The 24,738-nt window shown below is 46.9% G+C and overlaps 1 protein-coding gene across 4 annotated transcripts in view; it reads right to left on the reverse strand.

The window, feature by feature from the left end:
- ATN1 (atrophin 1) overlaps window positions 1-24,738 on the reverse strand; it is a 61,852-nt gene that overhangs the window by 9,535 nt on the left and 27,579 nt on the right. For 2 of the 4 annotated variants that reach the window (XM_048502875.1, XM_048502877.1), the window contains 4 exons: window positions 4,079-4,308; window positions 3,361-3,498; window positions 2,639-2,752; window positions 200-2,163 (listed from right to left, as the gene is read on the reverse strand). In XM_048502875.1, coding sequence (XP_048358832.1) covers window positions 200-2,163; window positions 2,639-2,752; window positions 3,361-3,498; window positions 4,079-4,156 — 2,294 coding nt within the window. In that variant the 5' untranslated portion in view covers window positions 4,157-4,308. Of the gene's footprint in view, window positions 1-199; window positions 2,164-2,638; window positions 2,753-3,360; window positions 3,499-4,078; window positions 4,309-9,115; window positions 9,263-20,362; window positions 20,689-24,738 lie in introns of those variants that run through there. The other 2 variants (XM_048502876.1, XM_048502874.1) reach the window with 2 other exon arrangements.

The raw sequence follows: 24,738 nt of genomic DNA on the forward strand, positions 1-24,738 counted from the left end.
AGGGTGCATCTCATCAGACAGGTAGGGTGGCAACCCTGTTACCTGCCTGGTGCTGCAAAAAAATGAACCTGGCAAGTCACGGTACGCAGCGGGTAAACTGAGTTTGGTTTGGTGGGTAGCCAAGTTTTGCGGGCTTGATCCAATCACCATTCTTTTCTGCCTTCTCAGTCACATTCCCTGCCCTGTCATTCTCTCTTACCTGGCTGACTGGCTGGCATGACTTGGTACATCCACCACTTTGGGGGCTGGTGAGGGACTCCGTATGGGGGGCATCGGGCTCTCTGGGGGCTCGTAGTCCTCCGAAGGCTCTTGTTTGATCTGGGCAGCGCTGAGAGGCAAGGGGGGCAAGGGCGGGGGTGGAGCAGGCAGGCTTGCAGGGGCCGGAGGGGCAATAGGAGCTGGTGAGGTGGCCTTGTAGCCGCCGGCCGCTGGAGAAGAGGCCAGCCTGTACCCCGGTGGGGTGGCTGCACGGAAAGAGGAAGCGGAGGATGAAGGAGGAGAACCCGGCTTGTAGGGTGCAGGGGGCTGGAAGGTGGGAGATGGCGACGCCGTTCGCTTTCCGTAGGGGGCCACAGGAGGGGGGGCCACCGGAGGCGACACCGTCTTGTAGGGAGCTGTTGAAGAGGAGGCCATGGTGGTTATGACAGTGGAAAGAGTGACAGAGGCAGAGGTCACTGGGGCCCCAGCCCCATGTGCCGGTGAAGGGGGAGGCGGGGGAGGGAAGGCATAGGTGCCAGCGTTCTGCCCTTGGGGGTGGCTGCAGACTCCAGGATATGTCCCCTGGGAGGAAGAGGAGGAGGAGGAGGAGGAGGAGGAAGAGGAGGAGGAAGAGGAAGAGGAAGAGGAGGAGGAAGAAGAAGAAGATGCAGAGGGGGCCTGACTGTATGTGGCATGGCTGTGAGGTGGGTAGAGACGGAGCCCATATGCAGCATGGGAAGGATGATGGGGGCCTGGCTCCAGAGGATGGGGGTATCCTCCGGATGCCTGGGACGGAGCGGCTCCTGCAGGAGACAACCCCGCCCCGCTGCCATGGTTGTGATGGTGTGGCTGCTGTTGCTGGTGATGGGCGGCCTGGCCAGGGAAGGAGGAGGGAGGGTGGGTGCCAGCGTTCCCCAGCGGGCGGCTGTATGGTGGTGGGCCTTGACTCCACACGGGCTGCGAGGGCATGGAGGGCTGGGTGTATTTGGGTGGCTGGCTGGAAACGGAGAGGCTGCTGGGTGGGGGGAATGAGTGGCCGTACGAGGAGCTGTAGCTAGGCAGTGCCTGGGAGGGCGGAGGGAGGGGGTACTGGGCAGAAGAGCTGGACTGGGGCGGTGGAGGGGGAGCGTAGGGGTAGCGTGAAGGGGCGGGGGATTTATCCTGTCCCATGCCATGGGGCGATGGGAGGTGACCACTCAATGCTTGCCCCGCCATTCCTGGGGAGCTGGAAGTGGCAGCCATGTTGTTCAGAGGGCGCAGTGCAGGTGGGGGTGGCAAGTTAGCTAAGACATGAGGGAAAGCAGCGGCGGAAGAAGGGGGTGCTGAGGGGGGGTTGTTGGGGGGTGTTTTCTGAGGGGGCACGCCCCCTGCCACTGAGGCAAGGGAAATGGGTGTTGTTGGAGGTGGGTTGTGCTTGGAACTGAGGGACGGCTCGCGACCCCCCGGGGCCAGGATGGCTGATCCTGCACTGGCAGCCTTGGGACCCATCTGGACGACGTTAGCACTCGGGTAGAGAGGAACGTGGGTGCTGGAGGAGGAGGAAGAGGAGGAAGAAGGAGAGGAGGAAGAGTTGGTGGAGGGAATGGCAGCAGGTGGCGCCTGGGCCTGGAAAATCCTGGAGGCCTGGGCTTCTAGTTGGGACTGATAGCTGCCTGCAGGGCCTTGAGGATGAACCTCCCCTGCTAAACCGAAGTTTGGTTCAGGTGGACGAGGTAGGCCCTCAGTCAGGGGGGCTGGGGAGGGGCTCTGGGGAAAGAGGGGAGGGTGATGATAAGGGCGGGATGGTCCCTGGGACAGCACAGAGGAGGAATCTGAATCATTCTCCACACTGCCGGGGCTGTAGACGCTGGGAGAAGTGCTCCGATTATCCTGGTCAATGTCACGAGGGTCGCTGCTCGTCTCGTCGTTGAAGCTGTGGCCATCTAGGCTGTCGACGTCAGAAGGAGACTGAGGCCGTGGCAGCTCCTGGATTGGAAAGAGACAGACACCGAGTGGGGACACATGAGAAGAGGCTCCTACCAGGGAGAGTCTTTGCCTTATCTTGAGACAGACCACTGGTCCACGTCAGCTGGTATTGTCTGACTAGCAGCGGCTCTCTGGTTTTTCCCAATACTTATCCAGAAACCCTTTAAAGCAGATACCAAGGAGGCTACCTGGGACTTTCTGCCTGTGTAGCGGGGACTCTGCCACTGAGCTACGGGCCATTCCCAGTCCCTGGGGTCCATAGGGAGAACAATAGGGATGTTGCTCATGCAAGGCTCAAAGAGAATATGGTAGAGTCTGGAATCACAAGCAGAAAGCTAGCTTGAAAGAGCCTAGGGGAGATGTGGGTTGAAGAAACTAAGGACAGGAAGGCACAACCACAACAGTGCATAGTTGACAACAGGGGTAGTATGTGGGGCCTTCAGAATGAGAGGGAGCACGTTCGTAGAGAACCCACCTCTGTTTTAGTTTTCTTTGGGGCATTGGTGTCCTCTCCTTCGCTTTCTGAAATCTCCTCCGGTCGGCCCTGCTTGTTTCCTTTGGGGGCCATTGATTCCTCCACGCGGCCCTTCTGCAAGAGAGAAAAGGGTTATGTTCCCAAGGGCTTAAATCCCTCCCACTTTCCACCTCTTTCTAGCTGCAAAGGGGGTGATGTAACACAATGCACAAGTCAGATTAAGCCTGAAGCAAAACCGTTCCCGTTTTGGAAAAATATTTTTGAGAGGGCCTAAAAATGCTTCCCCTCCAGGCAAAGGCAATTGTTCACTTAATCGTTCACATTTGTTCCCACCCTCAGCTGCCCTCACTTGCCCTCAGTAAGGCTGCCCCACAGACAAATCTGATTGGCTGCATAGTGCTATGAGGTCATTTCCTGGGATATCCCAGGAAAAAAAAACAGGTAGGAAGAAACAGCAGAGGATTACGGGGGGAATGTTGTTGAAGAGGAGAGCAAAAAATGTTAATTTTCACATCATCCAAATATTTCTAGGCAGAAATTTGTACCCCCATTTAGATCGCTGGTTTTTATGTGAAGACAGGAACTGATAAACATTTAATGCTGCTCTTAGTAAGTATGTGTTGACTTATGCATGGCATGCAATCAAATCCAGTGGGAGCACAGAAAACAAGTAGAATACCACCAGGATAAAATATCAAACAAAAGGCAAGATAGTGACCTACCTTGGTGGTTTGCCGAGATTTCTCTGCTTTGCCATCACTGCTAGAGGTGCTGACACCACCTGGAGAAGCCCGGCCCCTTGTCCTGAGCTCCTCTCGGGGCCCCGGAGTCTCCTTCTTCCGACCACTCCGCATTGACATCTGGGGTGAGGGACAAACACATAGACAAGGGTTTCAGCTGCTTTAGAAACTCCTTCCTACGACTCTGAGGCTGGCGCCTGTCCTGTGTGGCTCTGATCACCTTTCACTGCCCCAATTCACATGTTTCCTCAGAAGGGATAAGCCACCAAACACCTCACATCTGATTTGGTTCAGGAAGATCAGTTCTCAAGTTCCTGATCAGCCACACTTGGTAAAGCTGGGTCACACTCTTTCAGTTCAAGCTACTTCCCAGTATGGTTGTGAAGATGATAAGGACAGTTCCCCATGCAGGGTTCCTTAAACTTCTTGAGGGAAGAAGGGAAGGCAAATGGTGGGAGATGGCTCACTTGCCTTACATATAGAAGGACCCAGTTCAATTCCTGGAATACCCAGTTAAAGGGTCTCAGAAAACAGGCACTGGGAAAAACCCTTTTCTGTTTGAGATCTTGGATAGCCTGCCTCAGGATAAGGAAGCCTACTCATTGGTCATCTGTTTCACAAGCTTAGGTGTAGGTTGTGGGGAATATTATCTCAGCCCTCTGCCATTTTCCCATCTGTCCAACCCTCATCTGTCACTTACAGAGTCTTTGTTCTGTCGAGTCTTCATTCTTTTGGGTGTAGGATCCCCATTCTCCTTTGTCCGGGTGGATGAAAACATTAACTTTTATGCCTTCCCCTCAGGCTGCTTGTACTGTGGAAGACCTGAGGTATGGAGGCCTTGAGGAATCACACAAATGCCGTTCTTTGGGAATGGAGCAGCAGGAGGCAGCAAGGACTTTGTCCGGTTACTTTATGGATTCCTGGAGATTTCTAAAAGAGAAAGTTTGGGCAATGAGGAAAAAACAAGAGGACCAAAAGCATTTGCAGGAGGATTATAGATTTCCCCTACTACACCCCAGCCCCACTGAAAATTCCATGAATATATAAAAACCCCAACAAATCACAATAATGTTAAAGCTGGTCCACTTATTTACAACTCTCTTTTCCAAAGCTCTAGGTAGCTTACAGAACTGATAAAAATGAAAATAAGAACATAAAATCAATTATTGGTATGGCACACTACCATTTCTTATGTCACAGCTGTTTTCTACTATTGCGGTGTTTCTTGTTGGTTATTTCTAACTATGGGACCCCAGGTTTCACTAACTGTGATATATAATCCCCTCGGTTGTGTTTCTGTGGAAAGAGTAGACCTGCTATTTTAAAAACGTGCCTAATTCACAACTGTGCTACTCATCTTTTTATAAGTGCTCTATAAATCATGATTCCATCACAAAACTTGAAGTGATTGCTCCTGCAGCAATCATATTATCGAATGATGTTAATGAGATCAAGGTAGTGCAATGGTTAGAATGTTGGACTAGGATGTGGAAGAACCAGTTTTAAAACCTTACACTCTTCCATGGACGTTTGCTGGGGGACCTTGGGGTGGTCACACATTCCCAGCTTAACCCATCGCACAAAGTTGTGAGGATAAAACCAAGGAGAGAAAACAATGTAAACAGCTTCGGGTCTTCATTGGGAAGGAAAAACCAGGGTATAGATGAAGGAAATAAATGAAACATACAAATGTTGATAAAGGGCAAAACATTTTAGAGCCCCCAACATTTAAAATGCACGACTGTGAAAGTGAACGGAAACTATGCTACCACATGCAAGGATTCGTCTCTGCAGATTTCTGGGGCATCCAGGCCCGTTTCAATTGGGATGCATTGTTGTCGGATGAATTTCATAGACTGCCAGTTACAGCTCATGCAACATGGAAGAAAAACAACACTACTGCTTGTGTTATGCAGTTGACGGGAAGTGCTGTCTTGTATGGCTGGGGGTCAATGTCAGGCACACTGACAAAACCGTCCCCTTCTCTATTGGGGGATGCCCTTGACATGGCGTATATTGGTCCACTCCATGTGGACCCTGCAATCACACCCAGCTTCCTTCACAGCCATCGCACTGCGCCATTAAGAATGAATCTGGTTGAAAGATCTGGGGCCAGACCCTGTGATTAGAGGAACTCGGTTGAATCAACAGGTGCTATGCTCCACCTTCCCCAGCAGAACCCTGACAGTTTCAGACTTTCTCAACACCAGTGTCACTCCCCTCAAAATTTCCTATTGTGTTACTGCTGCCCACAGCAAATGTCCCATGTTGGCCGTCATCTACAGTCTTCAAACGTCAGAATGCTTCTTCCTCATTTTTTCAAGTTTGCATTTGAAAATGGTCATGCCACTGAAGATGCTTCACAGTCGGTATCATGGGTGCAGAAAGGACATCTCTTATACTTTATCCTGCTATTTCTCCCTATACCAGAGTGGCATAATGGCTATGAACAGGTGGGCTCTAACCTGAAGAACCAGGTTTGATTCCCCACTCTTCCATATGAGAGGCGGACTCTTTATCTGCTGAACTGGATTTGCTTCTGCATGCCTACATTCCTATTGGGTGACCTTGGACTAGTCACAGTTCCTTCAGAAGTCTCTCAGCCTCACCGACTTCAGAAGTCTCTCAGCCCCACTGGCTCCCGATTTGCTTCCGGCCCCAATTCAAGGTGCTGATATTAATGTTCAAAGCCCTCAATGGCTTGGGCCTTGCCTACCTGCCTGGGCACTGAAGTCACAGGAGGTTTTCCTTGTGGTACTCCCCTCCCCTACCTGGAGATACAGGAAGCAGGGGTGCATGGGAAGGCTTCCTCTGAATAAACTCCTCAGAGGTTTGCTGGATGCCTACCTGCTATAGGTTTAGGCACCTGGCAAAGACTTTCCTCTTCACACAGGCATTTGGTTAGTCTGCCAGAATGCCCCCTATATGATGCTGCTAGTTGGGGTGGGGATGAGGGCTAGGGTTGACATTTTAACTTTTGTATGTTGCAGTATTTTTAAGAGACAAATTTTATGTATGAGGATGTTTTAATACTGTAGCCACCTGGAGATATGGCATATAGGAAGGGTATAAAAATTTTTAAAATAAAATAAATATATCTTCCTATATGGCAGCATGTACAATATACATCTGTGTAAATAAGACACTATCACGTCACAGTTGATTTATGGCAACCCAGAAGATCTTCAAGGCAAGAGACTAAAAGAGGTATCTTGCCAGTGCCTTGCTTTGCATAGTGGCCTTGGTATTCCTTCACGGTTTCTCTTCCAAATACTTCCAGAATCGGCCCTGCTAAGAGCTTCTGGGATCTGACCACCTCAGGATAGCCTGGGCTCAAGGAGACACAAATCAGTCCCACTCACTGGAGCCCTTGGAAGCCCTCACATTTGAAAGCTTGATGATTTCTTGTGCAATGGCTCTAATGGAAAAAATCCAACAACTAGTCCTCCTGTAACTCAGCAAAACTTCTTTACAGCCAACCCCCATTACCCATGGGCAGCTGCACAGAAGTCACTGATAGGCCTTAGGCTAGTAATGGGGGGGAGGGGGGCAGGAGGGAAGAGAAGTCCAGGAGTGGAATGGGGCATCTGCATTTGATATGAATCAGCCAACACAGATAAATTGCCTAAGGTAGATTTCACACCCCCTCCTATATTCTCAGATACAGCGCTTTGCTGTACCACCAGGTCACATGTTCAGATGCAAGGTAAGCCATTTGGCATTCAGTATTAAGTAATATACAGGTGTAGATTCATCTTTCGACAAAATGGTACGCACTGCAACATAAATGCATATAGTATGGCAACAACGTAAGCAGGGAAGCTTCAGTCAGTGCTCAAAACACTAAAGTCTGTAGTTGCTACCTCTGCATTAGGATGTGATCAAGCACATTTTTATCCCTCCCTTCCCCCAAGGAGCTCCGAGAATCATACATGGTTCTCCGTTTTATCTGCGTAAAAACTCTGTGGGGCAGATTAGGCAGAGAGACTGTTAAGTACTGCAAGGTTACTCAGCAAGCTGACAGGGCAGAATGAGGATTTGAACCAGGGTTTATCAGATCCTAGACTGACACCCTAACGCAGTGGTGCACAGATCGTGGCACGTGCAGAGCTGGGTGGGTAAAAATCAATGACTTTTTTAAAAATAAAAAATTGATTTTTAAAATTTAAATTGGATTTTTATTCAAATTAATTTTTTAATGAAATGCTTTTTGGAGGAAAAATCCATCTAAATATAGTTTTCTATTTATGATACATTATAGTCCAAACATTATTCATCATGAAACAAGGATTAGTTTCACCACAGTGGCTCCTACACTGTGGAATGCCCCCCACCCCCCGGTTCACTGGTCACCTACTTTCTTGAAGTTTCAGCGAGACCGTCCTCTTCACCAGGGCATTTGGTTAACACACACACACACACCCCACGAGGCTAGAGAACCATCGGGACATCCTTATATCCCTCCCTTTTTTGGTGGGTAGTGTGAGAGATTTTAGATTGTGTCTAGGTTTTTAGAATGGGGTTTTACTGTGTTTCTAGAATGGGGTTTTATAGGTTTTTTAAATGGGGTTTTTAGAATGGGGTTTTACTGTGTTTTTTTTTAATGGGGTTTTTAGAATGGGGCTTTATTGTTTTTTACTGTCATGACTTTAATGCTGAATGTTTTATTGTAACCTGCCCTGAGACTGTGGTATAGAGTGGGTAATAAATGTAAATAGAACTGTTTTTAATTATGTAGCATGAGGCTGTATATTCATGCAATGCTTACATTTCTGGGTAAATGAATTCCATTAGTCCACAGGTGTCAAACTCACGCCCCTCCAGATGTTATGGACTACGGTTCTCATCATCCCCTGCCAGCATGATGCTGGCAGGGGATGATGGGAACTGTAGTCCATAACATCTGGAGAGCTGCAAGACACCTATGCATGATGCTCTTCCAGAGGTTTCTGTAAGATTGTCTTGGGCAATTTTTCAATCGAGATTATAACAGATGCTTGGCTTTGCATTTCTCAAAACTGTGGCTGCAGTGATAACATGTTTCTTCACAGCAAGACTGTTATAAAATTAACAGAGCTGAGAAAAAAGACCTAAGCCCTATTGTTTCTTTGCAAAGTTACGTACACAGAGTCAACCCCTTAGCTCTTAAGTGCCACATTTATAGATCTGCACAAGAAGCTCAGTGTGTGGAGGGAGGGACAAGCAGCAAACGTGGAAGTGAAACCTTTTGAGTAGAATACTTCACAAGAATGGGATCTTTGTATGCACTGAGGTTTAATATATTGTTCTCTCCTGGAATGAGAAAACCTGTAACAGCAGCAAGCCATAAAAGAGGCCCAGTTTGGGAATATTTTAATGAAGTCCCTCTAGCCATGGGTAAGGTAGGCATGCAGGCAAAATGCAAACACTGCAACAAAGAAATGCAAGGCCTAGTGCCTCGAATAAAGTGCTTTGATAAAGATGACAAAAGGAAGATGTTTGAAGAGGCAGGATCTTCTGGTTGGTAAATGTTTTGATTTCATCAGATTTCTTAACAATTCCCTTGAGGAATTGTCATATGTGAGCAAAAATATATTGGTTATTATCACTACATGTTACTGTCATTTTAATGTTATGAAGAAATAAAGAGCTGAAACAAGCAAATATTCTTTTTGGGGGCAGTACCGTGTGGCAATGAACACAATGAGTAATCCTAAATAAGCTGAAATGATACCAATAATAAAGTAACATCATTTACTTTTTTGTTTAGGGGAATCCATCATCAGTCTAAAGGATTCTGGCAACTATCCATCTTCGAGATCACCTTCCTACTGTTCTACAGTTTCAGAATTATTTGTCTAGGATGATGTTTCATCAAATACATCACATATCCACAGTATATCACCTGAAAAAATCCAGGAAACACCATAGATTAGTTTGTGATAAAAACCGGCAGATTAGAAAAAGAGGTAATTGAAAAAATTGCCCAGTTTGTTTATACAACAAACTCTTCTTCTATCTGATTGAAGATCCACACTTCATTAATATGGTTCAGTCATTGACGCCAGGATACAGTCCACTCAGCAGAGCAGACGTTGCAGGGAAACTTCTGGATAAAGTGTATGACAGAGAAATGGAGCAATGTGCAACAGGTCTGGAGAGTAAAATTAACTTAAGTCTTGATGGGTGAAGTCAGGTCCATAATGATCCTGTTGTATGTGCTTGGATAACAACAGAAGGTCTTGTATTTTTTGTAGAAACAACTGATATGTCAGGAAATGCACAAACAGCAAAATACATACAAAAGTGGCAGCAAAGACTATAATAACATTTGAACAAAAATTCAAATGTCTAGTACACAGTTTAGTCACAGACAATGCTGCGAATGTATCCAAGATGAGAAGAAATTTAGAAGAGCATGAAGAGAATGCAAAGCTAATAACATACTGCTGCGGTGCTGATTTGCTGCACCTCCTAGCCAAAGACTTCAGTGTCCCAGAAATAAAGGCAAATGTCGTTGAAATTGCTAAACACTTCCCTAACAATCATTTTGCAGCAGCAGTTCTGAAAGGAATGGGTGGAACCAAGCTTGCACTCCCACAAGATGTTAGATACAATTCTGTAGTGGACTGTTTTGAGCAGTGTATCAAGAACTGGCCTATTCTGATGACAGTTTGTGAACAAAATTGAGAGAAAATAGGCAGTATGGTTACAGCCAAAATCCTCAACACTGGGCTAAAGAGAAATGTTGATGATATGCTGAGAATCTTGCACTCCATTTCTGAAGCTTTAAACAAAATGCATAAAAATAGTTTTATTGCCGACAGTTGAAATTTGGAAGGAACTGAGTGAGCCCTTAAAAACAGATTGCACAATGACAGAATTAAATTACAAGCATCAAAAAACAAATAGGACAAGCAATGTCTCCAGCTCATTTTCTTGCAAATATTGTCAATATCCAGTACCCATGTAAAATCTTAAGTGCAAAAGAAGGGGAGTTAGCTATGACATGGGCAACCAGAAATCATCCATCTGTGATGTTGCGCTGCCAGCTATAATAAACTCCAGAGGTAAAGGGGGACCATTTAAGAAATATAAGTTTGCTGATGATGGCTGATAGAAAGTCACACCACTGAACTGGTGGAGGTTATTTAAGCATTTGGATTTAAAGAATGTTGAAGTAATGATTTTACTTTTAACAGCAATAATTTCTTCTGCTGGCCTAGAAGGAATATTCTCTTCCTCCAGACTCATTCATTCCAAACTGAGAAACCATCTGGGAACTGATAAACCAGGAAAGCTTCTTTTTCTTTTCCAGATTATGAACAAACAAGAAGATAAAGATGAGTGAGATACAGAAGACAGTATTTGATGTTTTTCATGTGTAGACCTGGCTGATAGTCTAGTGATGGCGAACCTATGGCACTCCAGATGTTCATGAACTACAATTCCCATCAGCCCCTGCCAGCATGGCCAATTGGCATCTGGAATGCCATAGGTTCACCATCACGGGTCTAGGTTTTTTAAAAGATATTTTGTTTAACCACATGAATTAACAAACATGCATGTTTAAGCAAATACAAGAATACATATGCTATAATGTTATTGTTTTGATTAAATAAAACTATTTCAATTGTTATTAAGGTAATGATTATTTTTCTCCTTTCAATAAAGTACAGCAGAAAAGTTGTCTAACCATGAACCTATTAAACTGGAGACAGTTCACCCAGCAATAATTTCATAATTACTTATCCATGTATTTCAAATAGTTTAACCAAATCAATATTTTCTGATATAAACTGCAAAACTCATCTGGAAAGTTATTTTTCAAAAAATGAAACCTTCATCTGGTTGTAAATGTTAAAGTGATACCAGCAAGAATGAGTCTTTACGCAAAAAGCATTATTTAAATCAAGTCTTACTGACTAGTGATTTAAATCGTGATTCACAAATACCATCAACCAGAACAGCCACACTTACTTTCATCTCTGGCGGGAAATTTGCACCTTAGGGATATTCACAGCTAATCAGTTCCTCCAGCAGTGACTGTTTCAAGGTGGGAAGAACTTGCCACCCTCATGCCTCTCAGGGCAAAGTCATTGCCAATTTTTCTGAAACATGGGAAAGGTGCCACATTGGGGAACAGTGTTCAGAAGAGCCAAAGATGGCTCCTGCGCTGCTGTGACTGGCCGCATGACTATGCCAGCACATTCACACTGGATCTTAGAAGTAGCATGACTGAAGCAAATATTTTACTGAACACACATTTTATTTATTGATTTCATTTATGCCCCACCTTTCTCCCAAGGCAGTTTACATCCTCCTCCTCCTCTCTTCCTTTTTATCCTAACAAGCTTATGAGGTAGGATAGATTGAGAGGAAGTGACTGGGCTAAGATTCCACGACAGGATAGAGATTCATACCTATCAGAGCCCATTCTGACCACAAATAATGTTGGCCACGTGTTCAAGGAATACTGAATGTTCCTACTGCTGTCCTTCACAAACCATCCCAAAGTTCAATTTCCCACAGGAGGCTCAGGTACTAGAGGTAAATCCATCTGGGAGAATACCACTACGATTGTGGGAAGGAGATTCAGAATGCCTAATAATTTAGACCCCCCACCCAGCTTCTTTAGATGTAATTTACAATTGAGGTCTTCAGCCTTTCCAAACATAGTACCCACTGGAAGTCATGTGACATCAGTGTCACATGCTAGGAAGAACAGGAGCCATACTTATGACCCCACTTGGATTGTGGGTAACAGACCAAGAAAGCCAAGGACCGGGAACATAAGTTGAATGCCAGGAGAAGTACTGTAGTGAAGAACAAGCCAAGGACAGAGAAATGGAGGAATTCTCTTCAGTACCAAGTGACTACTTCACCATGGGTGATTCCCCACTGGCAGACCTAGGTTCGACCTAGGTTCGTCCCAGCAACTCCCCACTGCTGCTGAGTTCGACCTGGGTTCATTTCAGTTCTGCCCCCCTCAGAACTGGAATTTCTGATTCCAGTTCTGAGGTACAGCTTTTTCCCCGAATCTAGGTCAAACTCAGTTGGTGGATTCCGCACTTGCGTTATCGACCTAAGTTCGAGGTGCGTTTGACCTAGGTGCTCCGCACAACCACTGGGATCGATGTGGTTTTGTACCAGCTTTGCCCCGTGTAATGGTCAAATTTCCGACTCCAGTTGGGAACTACTACTTTTTCAGGGAACCACGTTCGAACTCAGCTCAATTCCAGTAAAGTGCGGAATCTCTGGTGCCAGGAGTCCCCCATTCAGCCAATCACAGCTGAGTGTTTCAGGCATGCGCACAGCTGGCCAATCAAAAAACGCCACCTTCGCCCCTCCATTCCTGTGGCAGTTTTTTAAATAACATGTGTGGGGATAGATGGAACATGGCCGTAGAACAGTAGCCAATCGGAACGGTGCGGCGAGGAGGCACAGGATGATTCTACCCTCCAAGCTAGGATCAAGCTGGTTGCAGTGGGGAACAACAATGGCTTCGACCTAGGTTAGTACCCTTCTCAGGAAACTGGGTCAAACCTATTTTACTTGTATGCGGAATCGCCCTTGGAAGCTAGACAGTGGGGAATCGTCCATGGTGACTCTCCCATTCAGCCAATCAAGAGCTGTGTTTTGGGCATGCACAGAGTCATGGCAAGAAAAGCGTGCCTTTTAAAAATGTTAACTGCTATTTTTGAAGCTACAATGATGCGATGTTTTGGCACCAATTCTACGTAGCTGCGACGTATAGAAACTTTTTAAAAGGATGCACGCTCATGTTTCCCGCCATAAAACAAGAGCCAATCAGAAACGAGGAACGAAAGAGGTACCGAAGATGATCCAGTCCTCTGAGCTCGGTTCCAGTTTAACTGTCAGTTGCTGTGGGGAGTGACGAGAGTCGACCCTAGGGCAGTACCAGTTAAAGGAACTGTGTCGAACCTAGGTCGACTCTGCAGTGGGGAATCACCCCATGACCCACTTGATGGTTCCAACCCATGGGCTGAAGGTCACTAATTCTGAATGTGAGGATCACCACCATTACAAGTAGTAAGAAGATACTGGGAAGTGAAGAGCAGCCAAGAGAATCCAAAAGTGACCTCAAGTTTACCACAGATCAAGGCAGCACAACTGACAAGTAACAATCCTGATCCACCCCTCCCTGGTTTTTGACAACTCAGGCAGGAAGAAAAAACACGCACTTTATACAAGGCCTGGTGAACCTCCCTACATGGGATAGCAGGCTGTATTTGTCCTAACTAATTGTGTAACTAGTTGTCCAGACCTGCCATTTGTGAAATTTAAATCAAAATTCATGTATTGGCCTTTGGGAGATACGACCTGATAAAGCAATTCTGGCTTGGGGGGATCTGGTGTATGTGTGTTTGGTGGGGGGTTGGCCAGAGAGCTCACCAACGGTTCTTAAGGACCCTTAAGGAACTAAATGGGCACCTGGCTGCTCTCAGTTCTGACCCATCCACCTGAGGGAAAAACACAGTGAAAGAGGGGAGGAGACTGTGGCATACTTGCTTGGCATGCAAAAGGCTCAAGGTTCAATCTGCAGCTTCTCCAATCAAAAAAGATCAGGTAGGAAGTGATGTGAACAAACTTAACCCGAGGCCCTGGAGGCCTGCAGCTGGTCTGAGTAAACAGTGCTGACTTTGCTGGACCAAGGCACCAATTCAGGATAAGTCAGTGTAAGTCATGTCTGTGTGTTCAAACAGCCACGGATTCTCAAGAGGCTGCAAGGACAGTCATTTATGTTGCTTATGCATCTTCTTGTTCTTTACAAAGGACTCAAAATGGCTCATGGCAAAATGGTTCTCCAGCCACGCTACCCAAACAGCCACTTTAGGCAGCATAATGAATTCATGGACACCCCATAGGGGGCTGAGCTCGCTGCCATCTCTCACTGGCACAGGAAATGACTTGAAACCCTGCTGGGTGGCCCCAGCCAGTCTGGGGCCTGATTAGCAGCAGGAGCAGGGCCCAGGAAGGGATGAGAGTCCCTTGCATGAAGGAAGGAGCAGCCCTAGGGATTGCCAGGCACTCTCTTACTCAGGTGCTGGCCAACCCAGGCCTATGTTGTTTCCGAAGGCTGTGGGATCCACTGCCCTCTAACTATACCCCAAGTTCGACTGATGTACCTGACAAAACATTTGTACATGGGTGTACAGGCAGAGCCACTTCCATGCTCTGTTACCTTCTGTATGTTGATTTGTACACTGGAAGTTCAAGCCCACTCAATCGCAAGGCGCAAACCCACCGACAAAGCAAACCAGGCTCAGTGAAACGAGGCCAGGTTGGTGAACTTTGCCCTTCCCTTCTATGGAAGGTACCCCCATTCAGCTCTAGCTCTCCTATGGATACCAGCCTCCAGGTGGGACATGGGGATCCCCTGGAATTACAGTTCATTGCCAGACTAGATATATTCCCCTGGAGAAAATGGAGGGAGGACTCTGGCGTTATACCCCACTGAGGCCCCTGTTCGCTTTAGGCTTCATCTCCAAATCCCAACCTGGTTCTGGCAATCCTACACACTCCATTAAAACCTCCATTCCAACGTCTTCTCTCCACTCTGTGAATAAATGATACCACTACCCCTAGTAGGACTCTGTTCTAAGTACTCACACCATATTCCACCACCACCACCCCCCATTTAGGCTTATTTTAAAAACTGTAAATTGGGCTGAGCTGAGGATCAAATCCCTAGTGGGTGACTTTGTCCTCTGTTACCTTTACTGGCCCTAACCTATCCTGGAGGGATGTTGTGAAGATAAAATGGAATAATGCCATGCACATAATCCTGAATTCCTTGTTAGAAGGGCAAAGACAGCGTAATAAATACAATGAAATTTATTGCCACCATTTTCTAACCGAATTTACGATGTTTTTACCAAGGTTTTTTTCCCCCCTAATGGTTTTATGTCATGGTCATTAATTTTCAATACTGTGATTTTAATGTCGCTTTGTAAGACACCATTTGGGGATAATAAAGCAAGAGGGTTTTTTTTAATGCCAACAAATAAATAAATAACACTGTCACGATTGCGATCTTCATTCCAACAGTGAAGGCACACAATAATAGATTTTGGCAACTTAAAAGGGAAGGGTGGTTGAGAAGTCCCCATCCAATTCCCCTGTTGCAAAGGAAAACTGGAGGAAACATGAGAGGTATCTTTAGTCAGAAGATAAGCGAGGTGACACCATGAAGTAATTGAAGAAGATGATGAAGAAGTAGTAGTCGCTCCACAACAATATTTCCCCCTAACGTTGGTCTCAAGAGAATAAAAGGTGAGCAAATCTTTCAAAACCTATTCCTAATTCAGCCTCTTGAGAGTGAACACCAAATCAAAATGGGCCTACTACAATACAGCAAATCCAAGGAGAATGTACATAGTAACAAATTTTACCGAACTTCAGTATTCAACAGGAAACCAAGCTAGGCCACAATAAAATAAGGATACATTTCCTTTAGATCAGTTTTTTTTCTCAGCCTTGCTTTGAGTGATACGCCCATGAAAGCAATGTGGACCAGGGAAATGGTCCTGATGTGATCACTTGGTAGAGTTGCCAACTTCCTGATGTGGCTTGGAGATCTATCAGAATGTCAATCATTCACCAGATTACAGTAATCTCTTCCCTTGGAAAAAAAATTGCTGCTTTGGAGGGCAGACTATATGACATTATACTCTACAAAGGTACCCCCCCCCTTCAAACCTCAGGAACCCTCCTCAGGAACTACCCCCAACTCCAGGAATTTCCCAATCCAGAGTTGGAAACCCTATGCTTAGGCCTCATACATACTGTTCCCCAACTAGACTATTGACAGTTATTCTTCAAATATCCATTATACAAAGGTCAACCTTACACTTACAGACCACTGCCCTATATCAGTGATGGCGAACCTATGGCACGAGTGCCAGAGGTGGCACTCAGAGCCCTCTCTGTGGGCACTCACAAACAGAGTTCATCATGTGGGGAGGGGGAATCCCCCCCCCCACATCTAGGCTGGCCTGGGCCGCTGGGCTTGATTATTAGCATTAAACTGAAGACCTAGTTTTGGGGAAGCAGTGTAGGTAACCCTGTTAAGCACTGTTAAACCCCACTGATTTTCATGCGAAGAACTAAAGCGCGATCATTTACCTGGGAGTAAGCTCGGTTGCTGGCAATGGGGCTTGCTTCTGAGTAAACCCTCCTAGGGTTGTGATTCACCCGTTCGAAGAGTTGCACGGTTGCTTCAAAGCAAAGCCACTGACTACCACCAAGCTTACTCCTGAGTAACGCACACCCCAGAGCCAACCGTTTTTTCTAAACTAAAACCTCAGTATTCAGGTTAAATTGTCATGTTGGCACTTTGCGATAAATAAGTGGGTTTTGGGTTGCAGTTTGGGCACTCGGCCTCAAAAAGGTTTGCCATCACTGCCCTATATAGTTCAGATTGTCAATGGCTTTACGTGGACTCAGACAGAGGCCTTCTAAATTTCAGGTACCTCAGACCTTCTACACCACAGATGAAAGGTCTTGAACCTGAGATCAGATACATACGAAGATACCACTGATAATAACCCTTCCCCATTTTTTCTAGTTATCCATAAGATGTTCAAGCAATATGAGCATGTCAAACATCATCTGACAAGAAGACATGTGTACTGCATTCTACCTAAGAAGCACCTTGAGTAAGAATTAATGGCGTCAGAGTGACGAAGCCTCCAAGCCTGTGGAACTCTAACCCACTGGCTAAAAGCAAGCTACAGGAAACAAAAATTGCTCTTTAAAAACTTTGAATCCCCTTGCTGCACTCACTGGGTGACCCTGGTCCAGTTACACACCCTCACCCTAAGAGGACAAAAGGGAGAAGAGGAAGACAATGTATGAAAACCTGGGACCCCATTAGAAAGTAAAAACTTCTTGAATACTTGTTCCACTGCTCTTCCATTTGAAGACAGAAGACATGTTTTCGGGTGGTCCACTTCTTTTAGATTAGGTCTGCACATCTTGCAGCTTGCCTAGGAGACACTGTGTTTATCAAGGCCTACTCCAAAGAGGGGCCCCCAGCATGCCTGATAGGGGGATCATGTATGGCTTAGCGGCTCACAAATTGTGCCCCGTTGATTCCTGTCCAGCCCCCAGTGAATCTTTGAGAACCCTTTCTTCCGCCATCTTCTTCCATCCATTGTGTTAAAATATTTAAAAACGAAAGTTCCAACCATTAGTGTCAATCTACCTAGGCCAAGGTCTAGACCTGAAGCAGAAGGTATTGGCGAGGAGTTCAGGTGGTAGAATGAGCCATACCATTTCAGGCTATGGAGGGGGTTACATTCTTCTCAGTTCGCTCTCATCAGTAACACCCTGCTAACAGAAAACTAGCACAACATGTGTCTCCCTTTCTCCACAATGTGTTCCTTTTATTTTTTAATGGAAACATATTACGTGACTGCCTCCCACCACCTCACAGTTTGATGTGGCACAGCCCATTCTACCACCTTAGAAACCTGCCACCTCATTCCGCTGCACGTAGTGTGGTGTAATGGTTAGAGGAACGTAGTTGTTATAGTTACCAGTACAGAGATGCTAACCTGACTTTCTACCTAAGACACCACAATGTTTTGGCCGGTCTCCATCCCTTCCCTGCTCCCCTGTCGTTCTTACCCTCCCTGTCTCCATTTTAAGCCTTTCTTTTCAGGGACTTCACAAATAATGGCACGTGGGGTGTCACACTAGGATCTGGGAGATCCAGGTTCGAATCCCTCCTCTACCATAAAAGCTAGCTTGAATAACCTTCTCTCTCAGCCTAACCAACCTCACCGGAATGGTTGTGATGAGGATAACATGGACAGAGGGAAGGGGGAATGTGCTAAGCCTCTTTGGGTCTCCACAGGGAATAAAAGTGGGCATAAATATCAAAGTAAATAAAAAGTCCTGGAAGCCTGTATTGGGGGGCACAAAAGAATCAATTAGAAAAAGCTTAAAAAACAGCACAGGAGGAGGAAGAGAGCCATTTTCTTTTGCTAGGTATACACTGTAAATACATATACATTTTATTACACACACATATACATTTATATTACAGAGCATAATGGCATTACACACACACACACACACACACACACACACACTGACAGAGACAGTGACCTAGTAGAGAAGCTTTTCCCCTCCCTTCTTCCGCAGCCATAGTTGTCAAGACTATTTTTTCACAAAATAAAAGATATGAAGAATCTCAGCTGAGCGAAGACATTTCTGGGATTATGCGGCCTGGCAAGACAAGAAGATATCTTGCGTGGGTTTGTGTGAAGGTGAGAAATGCCTTCCCTAAGATTCTGTAGTGTTCCTGCGTCAAAGAATGGAACCCATCATCTGAGCGAGCTCTTGGAGTGAGAGTCCTAAACCAGGAAATCCACCACTGGAATCCCACTGGAGCTAGGAACTCACCAGGTCGCTTTACACAGGTGCAGTGGTTAGAGCAACAGGCTTAGGATCTGAGAGTCCTACGGATCTGAGAGTCCTAAGCCAGGAAATCCACCACTAAAATCTAATTGGAGCAAGCAACTCAGCAGGTGACTTTACACAGGTGTAGTGGTTACAGCAACAGACTAGGATCTGGGAGGCACATGTTCAAATCCCCACTCAGCCACAGAAGCCCACATAATAACTCTGGATCAGCTTCTCTCTCAGCCTAACCTACCTCACAGGGCTATTGTGAGGATAAAATGGAGTCAGACAGAACAACATAGGCCACCTAAGAGCCTTGAAAGAAGCACTGGATGAAAAACATCCTAAATACAACAAATACAAATACAAAACCTTTAATGGCATATAAACATCCTAAATACAATCAACCACTATTTGCCCCAGCCCATTTGCACTGTGTCTGCAATCAATGTGGCCTATTTCAGACGGCTGTTGTAAGGATGACCAAAAGCACAGGTGTCAAACTCGCGGCACTCCAGATGTTATGGACTACAGTTCCCATCATCCCCTGCCAACATCATGCTGGGAGGGGATTATGGGAACTGTAGTCCATAACATCTGGAGGGCTGTGAGTTTGACACCTATGACCAAAAGGATATCTGTAAACTATATTGTGTGTGCAAAAGGATGCAAAATGGAGGAGGTTTTTATTTTGTAGGGTTACCAGTGGACCCAGAAAGAGGAATGACGTGGGGGGGGGGGGGGGGCAGCACTGGACTTTAACAATTGCCTGGGAACCCGTGATGGTCTATGCCAGGAAACAAGCCATATTCTAAGAAACGAGCCCCCCAGGCTCTCATTCGTCTCCGAGGGAGAAGCACCCTCCCGAATGTGCATTCACTGCGATCCTATGCGGAGAAACTCCAGCTTCAGCACACCGATTTCATCTAGCTTCAGACGCGGAGGAACTCTGCATGGGAGGATCTGGCCGGCTGCATTGGACGAAACTGTGCTCACTTCTATCACATCAGTCACCGCGTCCACCATGTCACGGTGCGGGGCTCACGGGATGTCCCCCTCCCCGTGCCCCTCGAGCCATCGGAACCCCTTCCCACCCTCCAGGGAGGGCCTTCTGGAAAGGCGGCTTCCCGCTTCGACGGAATCCTGAGCTCTCTGGGGCCTGACGGAGCAGCCGAGCTTATGGGGCTCCATTGGGGAGGACGGCTGCTCGGTGGAGAGGCCGAACGAAGCCGGGGGAGGGGTGGGGAGCACAGACCTGAGGCTCCGCTTAGAGGGGAGGGGGATCGGAGCGGGGTCGGTCTCTCGGACCCCCCGGAGTTGATCCTGCCTATCCTCAGGCGCGGATCCTCTTCTGCAGAGGTGCGAGTGGGGAAAGAGCCAGTCTCCTTCCCGATGCAAAAAGGGTTAATCGGCTTTCAGACCCCCCCCCCCCGAACTTTCCTCCCGCCCACCCCCGGCTCCAAATCTCGATCTCAAGAGAATGGCTGGCCGAGCCCCCCCCCCCCATTCAAGACGGAGGCGGGGGTGGCGGCAGAGAGCCGGGGGGCGCCCGGGGACAGCAGGCACTTACCGCGCTCCGGAGGGGAGGTCGAATGAAGGGGGGAATGGAGGCGGAGGAGCGCGGAGGAGACTCGGCCGGCCAGCTGGAGCGGCGCCGGCAGCGGCCCCCCCTCGCTTCCCTCCGCCCTCTTCTTCCTTTGGCGACGCGGAGGAGGGGGCGGAGGAGGGGGCGGGAGAGCAGGCTGCCCTCGCAGTCGCCGGCGGCCTCCACCCCCGCTGCACCCCCCCTCGGCTTCAGGCGCCGCCGCCGCCCGTGCCTGCCCGCCGCCGCCGCCGCCGGCCGCCGTGGCCACCTCCCATTTCCGAAGAGCTCCGAAAGCACAAGCTCCCCCCTCCTCCCCTCGCTCCCAACACCCGGCCCCCTCCCTCCGCGCAGGAGCGCATGGATCGCCCCCACCGCTCGCCAGATAGATGTTTGCGCCTGGAAGCCCCCGTGGGTTGCGCGCCACAAGGGCCTCCTCCTGGCGCACTCGTGGGCACCGTGTAGGTGTGTCGCGGAACCGGCCACGATCCCCATTGCAACAGGCAATTCAGCGCTGAAACACACGCACACACACCACCCCCTCCCCGTTTTATTTGGAGGGGTGCCCTTGCGCAAAGCAGGTTCTTTCCAAGAAAGGGGCCCTGAGGTGTCTGATCAGGCGACGGGAGGAAGAGAGACCAACATTTTTGGAGTGGGGGGGGGGGCACAAGATCTGTCTCCAGGTCTGGCCGTGGCTGGAACGGAGGTCCGGGCTGCGTCCCCTCCCCTCCCCGCCAGCCGCCCCTGCGCTCCTCTCCCCCTCTCCCTGCGCCTTTCTTCGCCCAGCTTCCCTGCGATTCCTCCTCCCCTCTCCATCCTCAGTACAAAGGAATGGGAGATGCCTGGAGCTTTTTTTGGCAAGGCAAGACTCAGGAGCAACAGAATCGGGGAGGGGGGGGGGCGGGGAAGGGAAGGAAGAGACGGATCGGATCCCGGAGGAACTGGATTCCTGAGCAAAGCGTTCCCTTCTTGGAAACCACAGGAAAGAAACGCAGGGGTGGAAACTGTCGCTAATCCAAGGCTGTATTTTATAATATACCACGGATGGGGGAGGGGGAAAAACACACAGATGAAGCAGCCATATACTGAATGAAATCCTTGGTCCATCAGTATAGTCTGCTCCAACAGGCAGTGGGCTCTCCCACCATCCCCTATCTGATCTTTAAAAATGGAGATGCCAGGGAATGAATTTGGGACTCCCTGAATGCTCTGCCACTGAGTCACAGCCCCTCTTCTCATTCATCTGGACAGAATGAAACTATCCTTCGAAAATGCAGTCATTCTGGGCCCTACTCCAGGGGGCAGCCATGGGAGGTGGCCCCAAGGGATAACTGCAACACTGTTTCAGCAGTCTGTGTCTTTTCCATATAGAACTAAAGGACAGGGGTTGGAATTAGAAAACCATGGGGAGGGAGGGTGCTATCCCTACTCCATATTTTTTTGGGGGGAAAGGAATTGTGTTGCCCCACAAGGATTTCTCAAATGTAGGTCTTTTTTGTTGTGGTGGGTTTTCCGGGCTGTGTGGACGTGGTCTGGTAGATCTTGTTCCTAACGTTTCGCCTGCATCTGTGGCTGGCATCTCCAGAGGTGTGTTACAGAGAGAAGTCTGTTTGTAGTCACATTTGCATTCCCTGCAGCAGCAGCAGTACTGATGAATGCAAATCCTGTGTCTGGGTGGAGTTCATTGTCCATGAACTTAGCATGCCCTTGGCCTTTGATTCTGGTGTTTTTAAGTACTGGTAGCCAAGCTTTGTAAATTCTCAAAGTCTCTTCTTTCTTGTTGAACTTATCTTGGTATTTGTGATCTACTAGCAGAACATGTCCTAAAGAAAACTGGAAATAACATTTTATTTTAAAACACTGAAATTCTGGACAATTCAGAAGGTTACTATGGCAGACTGCACAGGGAGGCCATTGAAATTCACAAACAAATTCACAGGCATTGGCCAATACACATTTATATGGCATTTAATTATATTTCACTTGGCACACACAAAAGAAGAAAATAATTGTGGAATGAAAACTTGCAAACTTACTGGGAAAATGAGTCTCACTACATCAGAGAAGCCATCAAGGGCTTGCGCAACCCATGAGTAACAATTGCACACCTATTGTACAAAAAGTGAACCTCTGGTAACCTCGTAAAAATGACCTTCTGGTCATCTTCCTCATTAGGGAATGGAGAAAAAAACAGCACAATCCTAAATACAGTTTTACTTCTAAGCCAATGGTTCCCAAACTATTTCAGCCTGCCGTCTCCTTGGTTTCATAAACTTATCCCCAGTGCCCCCTACCTTACCCTATAAAAAGCAATATTCAGAATAATGGTTTGCATGACTCACTAAGGAAGATAATAACAATTAAATTAAAAGCAATAACAATGACGTACATTTATTCAAGATCCAATTAAAACTTTTTAGGTTGATTTATTCAACAAAATTGATGAACCCAGTGATACCAGCTTTTCCAAGTCAGAAAAAAATCTGATAGTTTCCTCCAGATTTGGCAGCATTGTCCATAACTTAATCTATTACAAATAAGTGAACAGATGAAAAGGCCCATTTCCTAGCACCTCATTTTCACCCCCTTACATCTAAGTGCCCTCTAGGTAACTCCACCGCCCTCAAGGGCAATACTGCCCATTTTGGGAACCCCTGTTCTAAGTGAATTGAAGTAACTGAGTTTAGAAAGGTATAACTCTGCTTAGAATTACACTGATAGTCTCCCAGGGAGTGAAGGAACCAAAACAAGATATCAGCTGAGGGATTGTTAAAAGGTATTTTAAATAACTGTGGGATAAAGAGTTCCTAGGGAGCCTAACAAATTCTAAGTTTATACTCATACACACATACCCAGTTGGCAGAAATTGCTTGTGTGTATCACAGTACATACACCCATACATATGTATGTATGAAAAATAAAAATAAATCTGATATGTGCATTTATTACATGGCACTAAAAAGACACCTAGCAACTAAACTCAATCGATACAGCCCATTCTTCCATAAAGTAACGTGTGTTTATTTACTTCATTTACATCGTGCCCTTCTCCCCAATGAGGACTGAAAGCAGCTTACATAATTCCCTTCTCCATTTTATCCTCACATCTGTCCTGTGAAGAAGAAGAAGAAGAGGAGGAGGAGGAGGAGGAGGAGGAGTTTGGATTTGTATCCCCCTTTCTCTCCTGCAGGAGACTCAAAGGGGCTGACAATCTCCTTGCCCCCCCCTCACAACAAACACCCTGTGAGGTGGGTGGGGCTGAGAGAGCTCCGAAAAGCTGTGACTAGCCCAAGGTCACCCAGCTGGCGTGTGTGGGAGTGTACAGGCTAATCTGAATTCCCAAGATAAGCCTCCACAGCTCAGGCGGCAGAGCTGGGAATCAAATCCGGTTCCTCCAGATTAGATACATGAGCGCTTAACCTCCTACGCCACTGCTGCTCCTGAAGTGCGTTGGGTGTTGTAAACGGACACAGAGGGCATATTAACTGCCATCCTGATGAGGCTTCCTCTTTGCTATACTGCCTCACCCACCTTCTGCCATCTTGGTTGGGTTTGAGCCCTTACACACACACCCCAACCTGGCATGGATGCCTCCCTTATACATAGGGTTGCCAACCTCCAGGCGGTGGCTAGAGATCTGCTATTACAACTGATCCCCAGGCATCAGAAATTAGTTCCCCTAGAGAAAATGGCTACTTTGGAAGGTGGATTCTATTATATTAAACCTCCACTGAAGTCCTCCTCAAACACCACCCTCCTCAAGTTTTACCACCCCCCACCCACCCAGATCTCCAGGTATTCCCAACCTAGTCACCAAGCAAGCCATTATTTGCACACAATAAGGTTAATAGTAATAGACTGTATAACTTGTGAATGTTCTAAGTCTACAATATATAGATCTATGAGGCTGTATCTCAGATGCACACACCCCTTTCTATTGCACATACTATAGATTCTCTTGCTGAGGCCATGGCAAGTTGCAACTACTAGTTTCTCAGAGGAAGACAGAACACATATACTTCAAAGTGCAACAGGCAGAGACGTGCTGTGTAGTTTCAATATTTGAAATTGGGCTGCAGTACCACAACTTAAAAAGACAGTGTTACGTTACTACCTCCTTGTAGAGACAAATGAAGTCCGACTTGATTTTTGTAAAAACAATCTTTTAAGTGACTTATTGACCAACACTGAAAATACCAGACATTCACGAGCCTCCGAAGATTGTTGAAGCCAGAACATATCCAGAAGCTGGTCACTCATGTTGGGTTTTTAATACTAAATTAATAGCTGACCCTGTGGAGATTAGGGAAGCAGTTGTAGAAGAGTTACTAGAACTCATGAATGTACTCATTACTGTATGAGAA

This window comes from Sphaerodactylus townsendi, linkage group LG07 (assembly GCF_021028975.2).
Source record: "Sphaerodactylus townsendi isolate TG3544 linkage group LG07, MPM_Stown_v2.3, whole genome shotgun sequence".
NCBI lineage: Eukaryota > Metazoa > Chordata > Lepidosauria > Squamata > Sphaerodactylidae > Sphaerodactylus > Sphaerodactylus townsendi.